This window comes from Eptatretus burgeri, chromosome 3, assembly GCF_056783735.1.
Source record: "Eptatretus burgeri isolate ZD-2024b chromosome 3, Ebu_testis_v1, whole genome shotgun sequence".
NCBI lineage: Eukaryota > Metazoa > Chordata > Myxini > Myxiniformes > Myxinidae > Eptatretus > Eptatretus burgeri.
The window spans coordinates 17118218-17132124 of record NC_140963.1 but is presented as its reverse complement, the minus strand read 5'-3'; the positions used below and the strand labels follow the sequence as shown (position 1 = coordinate 17132124).

General features: G+C 40.5%; 1 protein-coding gene across 2 annotated transcripts in view; it reads right to left on the bottom strand.

The window, feature by feature from the left end:
- Positions 1-13907, bottom strand: part of LOC147029459 (receptor tyrosine-protein kinase erbB-4-like) — a 147389-nt gene that overhangs the window by 64828 nt on the left and 68654 nt on the right. For both annotated transcript variants that reach the window (XM_085872518.1, XM_085872517.1), the window contains exons 5-8: positions 8353-8418; positions 3600-3721; positions 3156-3297; positions 2750-2866 (exon numbers count right to left, since the gene is read on the bottom strand). In XM_085872518.1, coding sequence (XP_085728644.1) covers positions 2750-2866; positions 3156-3297; positions 3600-3721; positions 8353-8418 — 447 coding nt within the window. The remainder of the gene's footprint in view (positions 1-2749; positions 2867-3155; positions 3298-3599; positions 3722-8352; positions 8419-13907) is intronic.

Here is a 13907-nt window from a genome sequence, read left to right as displayed (position 1 = left end):
GGAAACTAGGCAGTCACGTTGAGCAGCGGAATTTGGGGGTGGCAAAATGAATGAAAATTATTGACGAAATCACATAAGTAAACAAGCAGATTGTCTGAGTTTCTCTTTTAATATGAACTGCCAGAAGTTTTATTTATACGAACGCACAATAAGCATGTTCGAAAGAGGGGGGGGTTTGGGGGGGCAAAGGTGAAGGTTCAAGTACCCTTGTGCAAGTGCTAGGGCTTCAAGTACCCTTGCACCAGCCCTGGGCATGTGGTCCTACTTTCCTGAAGTGGGTTCCAGGCCATACTGCAAAATGTCTTGCTGCTATCATGATGAGTTTCTTGTATACCAGTAAGGCATTTTGTAGTAGCCTGGTGTTGGCTTCGTGGTTAGGGTGGCTGGCTTGGGATCTGAGGGTCCTGAGTTTGAGCCCCGGTGGCCACTGAATTAACACCAGGTGGAGTCGACTCAGCCCGTCATCCTTCCGAGGTCAGCGAAAAGAGCACTAGTGTATTGGTATGGAGGCACAGCATCAGCGGCATAGTCGCGCCACAACAAAACGATAACTACCCAGCAGCCAAGCTGCCATACGCAAGAAGGCATTTTGCAGTGTGGAACACATTTACTGAAGGCTTTAAAGGTCAGCCTGAGGCTTTAACATCCTTTGGGTCATCGCAAGTCCCCCAAACCAACATGGGAAAACAATTCGTCATAATCATTAATCCATGGACATGTTTCTGTCTCACTGGCTCGCCAATAGTCATCTTTATCAAGAGATGCATTTTTTAAGATCATTGGTTAAAAAAAAAACACTCAAACATTACACCAAAGCCAATCATATGTACTTCGGTCCCAAGGCCAAAGTAAACCATCAAATAAAACTCGTCAAACGAACACACTTGTACCTTAGCCCTCAGCCTACAGTTCGGGTTTATCGTACAAGTCCATAAACAAGTGCAGGCAAAAGAGACAGTCAGGTCATGGGCTCTTTTACTCTGATGAATGGCAAACACTCAAAACATCAGCCGCACATTCTTTCCTACGCCAGTAAACATACTCTTATCAATGTATAGTTGATAAATCCATTGTTTATCTTTTCTGTTGTTGCAACTTGAAACTTGTGTTCCATTTAGTCAGGTCAAAGCCCTCGCTAAAACTGCAACTCGACGTTAATTCTTTTCAACCAGTCACCCGAAGACCGGACAACCAAGGGGCAATCACACAACTAATTGAGGTATTTAATTTTTTTTTTTTAAAGATAATTAAATTAAAATGTAACTTCAAGGCTTCAACTCTCCCCCCATCCAACAAACCCCCAAGTCCTCAACCTACCAACCCAAAGGTGTCAATCCCCTCCACACACCAAGCCTCCAAACTCTCTTCACACCACAACTACTTACCCCTTCCCTTCCCATGAAAGTCCTCAACTTTCTCCCCAAATACTCAACCTCCCCCTCTCAATTCTGTCTCATCTTTGATCTCCAAGTTGGAACAAAATCTGATCATGCATGTCTTAGAAATGGTTGTGGGCACATTTATGCAACAAAATGGCTATCAGCCAGCCACTTTGGATCTCATCTTGAAAAAATAAAAAAGACACACATAATATGCAAGCCGTCATTCGTTATCTCGGTGCCAAGTTTGAACATCATCGGTAAATGCTTGTCCGAGAAATGGTTGAGGACGTGTTCAACATCAGGTGTTTTTTTTACAACTAAAGTGGCTGCCGGTCAGCCATCTTGGATCTGATGTCAAAATAAAGTTGCATACAATGGCATGCCATCACACACTGTGCTTGTGCCAAGTTTGAACAAAATTGGACAATGAATGTCAAAGAAATGGTTGTGGACATATTTAAGTAACAAAATGGTTGCAAGTTGGCCATCTTGGATCTGATCTTGTGAAAAAAAAAATGAGGCTCTTATGCAAGCCATCATTCTTTATCTGTGTGCCAAGTTTAAACAACATCGGTTAATGCTTGACCGAGGAATGGTTGAGGATGTGTTCGACACCGGGTTTGTTTGTTTTTTTACAACTAAAATGGCCACCAGTTGGCCAGCGTGGATCTGATGTCCAAAAAAAAAAAAAAAGGACAGATGTATGTATACCATCAAGTGTTGGCTTTATGCAAAGTATAAATAAAATTGGTCCATACTTGTCCCAGACATGGTTGTGGATGTACGCACGCACACGAAAATCGAGACCAAATCCAAAAGCCCTGTTTCAGACAAAGTCTAACGTGGGCGAATACATCTTCAAAGAGTAAATCAAACAAGTTCATGTCACAAACCACCAAGCCAATGGATTACACAGCTATATCACTCAAACAATGTCATCACGATACCTATTAATAGTGGGGCAACTTAGCATAACAATTGTGCATTTTGTGAGGAAAGCACCAAATTTGGCACACTAGTAGCCTATCATATTATGAACAGATTTGGATATTGGGCCATCTCAAATTCAGCTGCTGATGGCTGTGGCAGCCATTTTCCACTGCTATCAAAAATTTTGAGATGGCCCAATATCCAAATCTGTTCATAATATGATAGGCTACTAGTGTGCCAAATTTGGTGCTTTCCTCACAAAATGCACAATTGTTATGCTGTATTTAGCTAAGTTGCCCCACTATAACTCACAAACCATCAATTACGTTGAACCATAAAATTCGGTGTTCAAAGCTTATTTTGAATGATCACACCTTCCCCCCACTCCTCAACCCTGCACCACATGCTTCACTCAAATGATTTCAGATTTAACTTACTTTTTTCACAAATCCCATGGCATGGACTGCACACCTTTCGACCACTCTTGTCTTCAACTTCGACTTTGTTGGCGGGACAGGACCGGACGCACGAGTTATAATCCACAACGAAATGTCCTGAAACAACATTTAAGACCATTAGAAACTTTGGCATCGAAGATATTTTCATTGTGGAGGCCATTTTGCTTCTCCGAAGCAGTCTGATGAGGAAAAAAACAAACAAATAAATAAATAAAGGACACATGGACTTGGATTATCCACTGAAAGGTTACATTTGTTGAGTTTGTCAATTTCTGTGAGTGATGTGTATGCGGACACATGATTACAATGTTGAAAAGCACCCAACTTGAACATTGTGCACACTTTTACCCCATAAAATAAATTGAACAAGGTTGTTTGGTCATACCTGGACATTGCTTGACGCATGCTGCACCATAGCTATACTTCACATCTGGGTTAGGTGTCATCATGGACATAGTCGGGTTGTAAATCTCTGGCTTAGGGCAATGCTCCACACACTCCCCACTGTTGTTGAAGTGCCGACAAGCCTGCAGAGTCAGGTTCGAGGAAGCTTGTCAGAGAGCGTTGTGTTGGAGAAAAAGGTGAAAATACGAGGACACGAAGTTGTCTTTATTTCAACAAATGCAGAAATGCTGTTATCTTCTTATTTTGCTTGAAGGACAAAAATATATATGGTATGCTCATCTACGTTCCTGCAATTGTGGAGATCGTATGGTTTCTTAAACGTGCATAGCACTGCATTCGCAGACGTGCTATAAAGGTAAAACCTCAAACCTACGTAGATCAGCCATACTACTATAGCCTCCCATTTATAGCGCAGCTCACTCACGTAGCACATTCTCGCATCACGAGGGGCGAAGCAACCGCTGGCACAGTTAGAATGGCAACATTGGTCTTCATGTCCTCTGATACAGTACCGATCACAATGGGCAGCACATTTGATCCTCTGGACTGTATGCAAAACAAATAATCACACAAACAAACATTAATAAGATCAGTAATAATACCACCACCAAATAACATTGCTGGATACACATGTACTTGTAAGTTTTATGAAACACTTTTATTATTGTAAACTTGACGAATATCAGTCTCCAGACTGCCTTGCATAGTATTTGAAGTTTTCAATAAACGACGATGACTATGACGATGACGAACAGGAAGAATATGAATTATGGTGACAATAGAAATAACTGCGATAACTCGATGAAGCAAATTTCATTGGATGAAATCAACTGAATGTTGATTGAGATAGGCTGGCCAGCATGGTTAGCAAGGACAAGCTCAGGTGAGGGGTGTTGACCCTTGGTCTGAGTTAAAGAGGAAGGGTTAATGAAAGGTTAATGCCCAAACAAAGAACTCCCAAAACGTCATAGTCTGGGCAAGAAATTTTAAAATGTGCTTAGTTAAGCTTCATGAGGCATTTTTGAGGAAAAGCAAACAAATAGGTGTGTCTGGAACGGAGTTTTGTGCTGAGTATGAATATGTTGTTTGTGTTTCCCAAATTTGCCTAATTAGGTCACTAATTAAGGTTAAAGGTCAATAGGTGCAAAATTCATAATTTTTACAAAATATGTTCTTTCACCTGCCAAGCATGCTAAACACAGATGTGAAAACAGTTTTTCAATATCTTTTATAATGAATCCTATACAGGTCGTCAAAGTTTACAAATTAATGGAAAATCTGAAAGAAGTATTAACTTCTTTTGAGAATATCTCCTTTACAGTAAGACTACAACTTGTTGTGAATATCTACATAGATTCCACCAGCTGAAAGCCACAGCGACCACAGTTCTCTGGCTTCCTTTCATTGCATTCATTCCTGGGCACAGGAACATGATGTTAGTTTTCAGGATTTCGCCTAATTAGCATGCTAATTAGTGTCAATCTTTAATTAGAGCAAAACACAGATTTCCATGAAATTCATTTTTGGTGCTATTTTCCTTCCTTAGTGCAAATATACAAAGCTTTTATAGCTTCTTCTTACACCAAAAGGAAAGATGAAAACTTTGAAAGCCGACAGGAATTTCACACACAGACTTATCACGGCATACAGGGCTGACAGACCAGTTGATCTAAACAACATCATGAGCCATGAATTGATGAAAGTACCAGTGAGCATTTCTGACACGTCTGGCACCCTCCGAACAGGTACCGAATCCATTCTATTGGACCTGTTGACGAAGGACGTGAGCTGTCATCCAGAAATTACCATCAGTTAGTCTCCATGTCTAATAATAGATGGACGAGCAATGATAATGTCATTGGGGAAGCCAATGGATGTGATTACGTTCGGGGAATATGCTGATGTAGTTGTCAAACACGTTTTGAAGCAGGGAGAAGCCTACAATAGGATTGATGTGACATTCGATCAGTACAATGACCTGTCTATCAAAGGCGATACACCAGTAAAGCATACGAATAAGTCCAGGCCAATTCGTCGACTGATTGAAGACGATGATGTACCCCTTCCAAACAAATGGACAGACTTCATGGCATCTACTGACAACAAGAGGGACTTTTGCCTGTATCTCTCTAATGCACTTGCTACAGCTCCGAGTGAGAAGACCATTGTTGTAGGTGGAGGTTTTGCATCCGAGACGGAGGTACGAAGTACTGATGCGAACATGAACACAGATTTGTTGGAAAGCACCCATGAGGAGGCAGATACTCGTATTGTACTTCATTGCATTCACAGCAATGAACAAACAATAGTGGTGACTGCTCGTGATACAGATATCCTGATCTTACTTTTGGCACACTTCAACAAACTTACTTGCTCGCAGTTGTGGCTCAAGGCTGGACATTGAAAAAGCCGAAGTATGTTCCTATTCATGACATTAGGAAACAACTTGGCTTTAGTGACCAAGTATATGAAAGAATTCCAGCCTTCCATGCCATTACAGGTTGCGATACATTATCATACTTATCTGGACACTCCAAGAATTCCGCATGGAATGTATGCATTGAACACAACAATCTCCTGAAGGATCTGGGAAAGGTCACCAACTCTGTCCATGGACGTTTCTGATGATGCTGAGAAATTCATCTGTCACATTTACAAAACCTCATCCCAGAACTGTGACAAGGCCCGGGTGAAGCTGTTCAGTAAATGTAATGCACCAGATTCGATGCCACCATCAAGTGATGCTGCTCAATATCACATACAACGGGCTAACTAGCAAAGCCTTGTATGGATAGAGGCCTGCCATCCCAAGCCAGTCATTCCTTCCCCAACTGAGTCCGGATGGAAACTGGTTGACGGGGTTCTTAAACCTGTGCTCGCATCTCTTCCTCCCATTCCAAAGGCTTGCAAAGACATTGTAGAGTGTAGCTGCACAAAGGGTTGTGTCAGCAATAGGTGCTCATGCAAGAAATGGAACTTGCAATGCACAGAGGCTTGCAAATGTAGTGACTCAGAAACTGCAAAATGCAAAAATAAGGCCCAATAAAAGGCTTCCCACTATAGACTGTACATTAGTCGTCTTGCCCATGCTGGACGAGTCCTTAAGTTGTTTCAACAATGTTGTTGCGGTTTCACGGTGGGGAAACGATGGTTGTGAAATCCACCTTTCATGATTTCAATATTTCATGATATCATATTTCAAGTTAATTTCATGAAACTTAGTATTTTGCACTAACGAACCATTGGCGGCACTAATTAGCATCATTAATTAGCATGCTAATTAACCCAAATCTTTAACACAAACATCATCTTCCTGTAACCCAGACCCTAAGCAATATGGATGCCAGAGAACTGTGGTACTGGTGCATTTTGCATATTAAGTTATTTGGATGAAAATCCGTATTTTGCACTAAAATGAACACTTCTAATTAGCCGACATCTACAAAACAAACATTATGTTCATGTACCACAGACCCAATGCAATGATGGACGCCAGGGTACTGTGGTCACGAGTGTATTTTTCTGTCCAAAATAAGTAGAAATCCATCCTACCGTAAAAAAATGAAAAGTCCAGCTGTTTAGGATACATTCATGAATAAAGTGAATATCTCCTTCACGTTTTTTGTTAATTTCTAAACTTTGACAATATTTGTATGATTTAATATAAAAGATATTGACAAATAGTTTGCATATCTGTATTTGGGATGTAAAATAAAACACATTTTGTAAAAATATGAATTTTGCACTAATTGACTTTTGACCTTAATTAGCGACATAATTAAGCAAATTTGGGAAACACAAACAACATATTCATACTCAGCACAAAAATCCGCTCCAGACACCCATTTGTTTGCTTTTCCTCAAAAATTCCTCATGAAATCCGATTTGCTGGAAAATCAAACCAGTCTATCAGCTAATACCTCAATCGACATCCTGTTCATTTGATCCATTTCTCTACCTGTCCGCCAACACAGATCGACACCAACCTTCACCAGCAAAACTGTTTTTCATCCTTGGAAATTTATTGTCGAGACTATTGTTCATTGGTATGTCATACGTTTCACACTCCTAACTCTTTTAGCCAAATTATGTCAAGGATAACCCTCAAGGAAATCAATGCCTGCGGACTAAAATACAAGTTTATTCAAGCAATGGCATTTGACATGGCATTTTGTTATTTAAAAACATGTAAATGTCCTTTTAATTATCCGCATTTTGTAATTTGCGAAATGGAAGTTTTGTTGCAAAATGAATCACTGGATAATGTGATGTGAAGAGTACTTTCACTTATGTATAAAATTGCATTAAAAAAATAAAACAAGTTTTTAATAAAAGACATAAAAAGTCAGAGCCCCGATTGTTTTAGTAATTTTGCTGCATCGAGTTAAAAGGGCTAACCCATATTTACGTACAACCTAAAAATGGCTGCCAGTCGGCCATCTTTGATGAGATCGCAAAATAAAGTTAGATGCACGCGTAAGCCATTGTGTACTGTGCTCGTTTGAATAACATCCGAAAATGCATATCCGAGAAATGATCAAGGACATGTTCGACATCGGATATTATTATTTATTTTGTTTTGTTTTTTTTTACAAACAAAATGGCCACCGGTCAGCCAAATTTGATCACGAAACAAAATGATGTGCTTATGCATATCATCATGTGTTGTCTGTGCCAAGTACGAATAAAAATTGGCCCGTACATGTCCGAGATATGGTTGCAGACGCACGCACGGAGGTGAAAAGAGACCAAATTCATAACCCCCCCCCCCCCGTTTCAGACCCAGTCCAACGGGGGCTAATAGTACCATTCCTTTTGTGCCGTAAAGGCACACAGGGCTGCCAAGGCAGTTTCATTGGAAAGGAGTACAGTTCTGAATGGGTCTCCACTCTGACGCAGGTTACCTCAAATGGTTATTTTACCCCCAGTCCACTGGTACTCATTTCACCAACCTCAGAGGATGACAGGCTAAGTCAACCCCTCCTGGTGTTAATTCAACGGATAAAAGGGGCTCAAACTCAGGACCCTAAGGTCCAAAGCCAGCCACCTTAACTGCTAAGCCAACAAGAAGTTATAAAATTCCATGATAACAGTAAAACTGACAAAGGAAGAGAGTCACAGTGTTGAACTATAAACACAAACTTGTCTTCAGATTTAAAGTACAAACCATCACATACGTTTCTGGCAATCCGTAGGTAATGGACCCCAACAGTGATTGTTGCAGCTTTCATGACATGGTTCACCTAGATAAAAAGCAACCATTATGGAAGTAAAAGCATTCTCAAATCAATTAGGAGTTAACAACTACAATATGTTGCATAAAACTTTCACCTAAATTGTAAGAACATGAGTTAGTTATACAACAATGATTTTCAACTTGATAATACTTTGAGGGAAGGGTGAGTTGGTGGTGGTGGTGGTGATGGTGGTGGTGTATTAGATAACATTCCACTGACATTTATTGGGGTCATGAATTTTTACGTTGCGTATTTTTTCTGCACACGAGCGAAACTGTTGGAAGAGCGAGGTGACAAAGCAAAAAGGTAATGGACTGACAGTGGGGAAACAGTTACACACAGGGATGGAGAGGAAGCACAATGAAAGGAAATTCACAAACAGGGAGGGGGGAAGAGGAAGCAGTAACCTGCAAATAAAAGAATAGGGTTATGTTTGGTTATGGTAGGGCTAATAGGGGAATATAAGATTGCAAGTGGGGATGAAGGATGACATGATGTGGGAGTTCACTGCTTGCTTGAAGCCCTGGGAGGTGAGGCTAGGATTGAAAAGCCAATACAAGGGGGTTGAACTAATGGGAGAAAAATTAAACACTTCAGATGTGCATTGAGCCTGTCTATTGGAAGTTTTAACCAGGAGGGGTTGCTGGAAGAAAGTGTGAATCCTGGAGCTGTTTGGGATAATTGGAGAGTTGAGAGAGCAAGGGAGCGAGACCAGAAGAGAGGTGCTAAGAAAAAGATAAATATATAAAATTTAAAAAGCCACCAACTTGTCTGTAAATTGAGAACAAAAGGCTTTGTGGTTCAGCCTAATTCCCAGAGATGCCAATAAGGTAGAGATCTTGAGATTCCAAGACTAACTAACAATAAAAACTAACATAATCGATTGTGAATGGAGTTGAACAATGATCCTGCTGGTTACACATGTGTTTGACATGTTATATAATCTGATTCTGAAGTAATGATGCCGTTTCGAAGCCACCTGGTGCCACCTACTCAAGACATAAATATCATGGTGCTTCCAATGTGAAATACACCAATATATCGATAACTCTTAACGATCTTTGTTTTTGTTGTAGGTTCTGATGTAAGTGATGATATGGCTGAAGCAGGAGACAGCAAGGATGCCGAGGAATGCTTCTTCAAGACAGTTTACAAGTGTGTGGTTGGGAAGTTGATAGTCTTCACGAATCGACACAATATTGGAAGCGAGTAACCTTCACCAAGATGATATCAGACTATGAAAAGAACGATCTGATGCATCATCTACTGTTATATGTCACAAAAATTGTGTATCCAAGTATGTATCTCCTTCCACTCTCAATAAATTGGGCAAGCGTATGCCAGAGGAAGAGACAGATGATGACTCCAATGCTGGGTACAAGCGATTGCGTTCGAGTACCAGTGGTGATGTTTTTGACGTTCAGAAGTACTGTTTGTTCTGCCATGACATAACTCCTTGCATATTACCGAATGAGTATAATCCCAAGGTGCCACAACAGTACAGAGTCCCTGTGTCGAGAGTAACCACAGACAAGATGGCTGATGGGGAGACGTACAAGCAGTACCTACTTGACCTTTGTGATGAACGTGGAGATGAACTGGGTAGAATAGTCCGTGACCGTATCATTGGAGCACCATCAGATTTGCATGCTGCAGATGCAATGCATCACTGCCGCTGCAATATGACTTTCCATCGTGATGCTCATAGAACTACCATGATCGATAGCAAAGGTACTGCTGATGACCAAGCTTTCGTTGAAACTGTCAATGTAGTCGGTTATGATCGCTCAAAAGTTTGGAATTCGCTCGATGTTGAAGCAGTATACGCAGACAAGGGTGGATCTGTCATGTCCAGATGTGTCCTTGTTGAGAACGTCATCCAACATTTCGCTGAAGATATGTTGGCATTACATTCCCCTGGAGTGGCAACGTTACTAGTGTTCAGGAAGCATGTTGCCACAAATCTCAGGCTTGAGGATGATGATCAGAATGGCGACATGGATGAATGTATCTGGAAATTTGACAAGCAGATCATGGAGACCAAGGCAAATAAGAACTGAGTGGGGATCCGCCAACTCTCGCTGCAGTGGAACACGGATGGGAAGCTGATGACACTAACAGTGTCTCTTCCCTCGGAATATGGAGGACGGGGTTCCCTATGCCCCGGAGCACATTCTGAAGCTGGTCAGATGTGGCTGCACATCTGAGCAAGCATGTAGAAGTGGGAGATGTGGATGTATGGGGCGCCAACTTCCGTGCACAATGTTCTGCACCTGCGGTGGTGGTACTGCTTGTTCCAATCCATTCAACATCAATGAGAGTGCAACAGATCATGCGGACATCCCTGATGACAGCGATGAGACAAATGACCGAGCAATGGATGTCGAGGATGAGGACGATGAATATTTCCTAGATATAAGATATTTTGTCCAGTGGGGTCTTAATTTAGCTTCATTTATTATAGTATAATGTGTATTGATATAGCGTTGAAACATTGAGCAATGTGAAGGTGCCAAATTATTGTATTATTATTATTATTATTATTATTAATGGGAGTATCATATACTTTACATGTCTGTATACTTTTGAGTCATGTCAATGTCATGTCTGAGAGAATTATTACAATAAATATTGTCTGATTCTAATTACATTTTGTTCTTATATTTTGCTTGCTATCTATATTGCTATCAAAATCAATATTGCTTATAAATTGGCGAATGACTTCAGAATCATAGTATACATGTATATGCTTCACAAAGCACACATATGTACAGAAACTTTATAACTCAACTGCATTTACAACCGATTACATTAGATTTAGTGTGATTTGGGCAGTTTTACAGGTAATTTTGGTGGCCATATTGCATTTATGCCATCAAGATGACTACCAAATTATCCAATAACAGTATAATCCACTTCCTTGGTAACTAAAACATATAGTTAGACACCAATTTCATCATGTTACTGTACTTAGAACAGGAGTTGCAGCCTAATTTATATTTTGATTGTATATGGTGGTCATCTTGGTGGCCATCTTGGATTCTGAAAAAGCCAAGACAGTGACAAGTGGCCACCCAGCCTAAATTTCATCTGGACCCTAAGATCTATCAAAAAAAATGAAAACATGATTGTTACCAAACATTGCAAGGTCCCCTGGCCCAACCACCGGACTATTAGGAAAATTGCAAGGAATGACTGATGGAGGAGCTTTGTAGCTACAGCTGGCTTTGGAGGCTAGCTTCGAGATGTGGTTGTTCCAGGAGAGGTCATGGCTGATGCTAGAAGTTCAAAAGACTGAACCTCTTCCAGGTTCAGGCTTGCGAGATGAACGATTGAAATAGATGAATGGGTTAATTTGGCAATTCTTCAGGAGTGACAGGGTGAGATTGAGATTTGCTAGGATTGAAATATTACATTTTTCAGAGCAGAATTGAATCATTTCCACATCAGCAGAGAGTGATGCAGCTGCTGTCTGCCCATCAGTAGGACGGCGATACTGTCTGACACAATGAAATGTAATCGGCAAAAAGGAAGAGAAGGCTTTCCAGGCCATCAGATGTCTTTCAAATGGAGATGATGAATAAAATTGGGCCCAACGCACTGACCTGGGGTACTCCAGCCTACACTGGGAGAGAAGAAGGCTCCATTGATAGCAACATGTTGATTGTGAGCAGCCAACATTAGAAACCTGCTATGAAAGAGTCGGGAGCTTAGGAATCAGAGTAGGATACAAGACTATGTTGAATGATTTGTTCAGTTATTTACTCGAGCCTCTTTCTCAAACTTAAACAAATTTATTCAATTCTGAGCTTACAAGAGGAACATGTCAATACTGATTTTGCCAGAGTAGACACCATCTGATAATGTGCAATTGAAGAGTTGGAAAAGTTAAAACTTTGGTTCAGCTGAAATCATAAATTCAAGTAACTTCCTCATAACTGGAAGAAAGTGTACCAGTCTATATGGAATTAGTCCAGTGAACTTTGTGAGTTGGGGTGATTTTGAAGAGATGCAGTCCTTTAAGACACGTGAAGAAGTAAAGGAAGATGAAAAATATCATAAAGGAAGCACAAGTTTGGATTATGTTGGAACCCATACTGTCAATGCCAATTTCTGGTGAGTAGTTGAGAGTAGCTGTAAGTGTCTCCATCTCTACTGGGGAGAAGCTTTTTTGAGAAAGAAATCTACCAGTACATTAGGCAGCAGGAGTGGGAGCAGGAGGTAAAGTTGGGAAGGCAAGCCTTTTCAGAAATGTCCTGCACAGTAAACCCTCAAATATCATGAATTCTAACATCATGAGTTTCAACCAATTGCAAGGAATCTATTGTGTTAAGATTTAGTTCTCAAGGTATTTTATTTTGGCCAATCGTAGTTTTTGAGCTGAGGGGAGTCATTGTTTGCATCCGCATGGATGATTACCTCGCATTACGAGCCTTTTGTTGTTTCTCACATGCTGTTAATTGCATTAATCAGACCAGCATACGGGAATGAAGCTAAGTTTAATAACGAGTAATCATTAAACAAGAAATGACAGAGATCCTGTAATACTACATCTACAAGATCTATAGACACACAATACTTAATAATGGTTCCCAAACGTAAAACGATGGACAAAATTAATTGTGCCAAAAGGCTGAGAAAGGTTATGATATAGTGCGAAAACAAACAAACCGAGTTTAGATATGTTGGCAAAGAGGTGAAAATGCAGCATATGTGGGCCGCCATTACGGGATCATGCAAGTCAAATACCTGTGCCAGAAAAGAACAAACGTCTCATTCCAGTTCTGTGATCTTCATGTTGAAAGCATAGAAAAAGCACTTAATGTTTGGATTAAGAACCAAACAGAAAAAAAATGCCCATGAGTGGACCGGTGATACGGGAGAAATCACTGTAGATTTACCAACGATTCCACAAGGCACCGGGGACAGAGCCGATCCAACAGCCATCGCAAGTTCTACATCCACATCTTTCTAACCTTCACTCCCCCCCCCCCCCCGAGCAGCATCATTATCATCATCTCTGAGCTAAGTCTTGTGTTTTCTATTCGCAGCAGAGTACAGTATGAACAGTTAAGTAGGCAATATGCTAATCCTCAACCACCTCACTGTTTTGCCATAAATTTAAAAGGTAAAAGTGTTGTGTTTTTGTTTATTTTATACCATATTTAATTTTATTTACATGTTTATTTCAATGTTAACATGCTTTTGTTTCTACACGTTTATTTCAATTGTGATGTGTTTATTTCCGGATGCAGTCATTCTTCCGAGATATCGCCTCGAACCTTGGGAACCAAAAGCCCCTTTTCCTATTGGCCCTTTATTTCCACTATCGCAGTTTTAGGAATCACTAGACGACTCGTGAACCCGTTGGGTTCCCGTTGTGACAGCGGTTGATGAAAAAAAATCATTTCAAGGAAAAAAAAAAAAGATAGCTCCAGCAAACTATACCGCTGAGGTTGTTTGCATTGATCAAATACTCCCGAAGAGGACTTGAC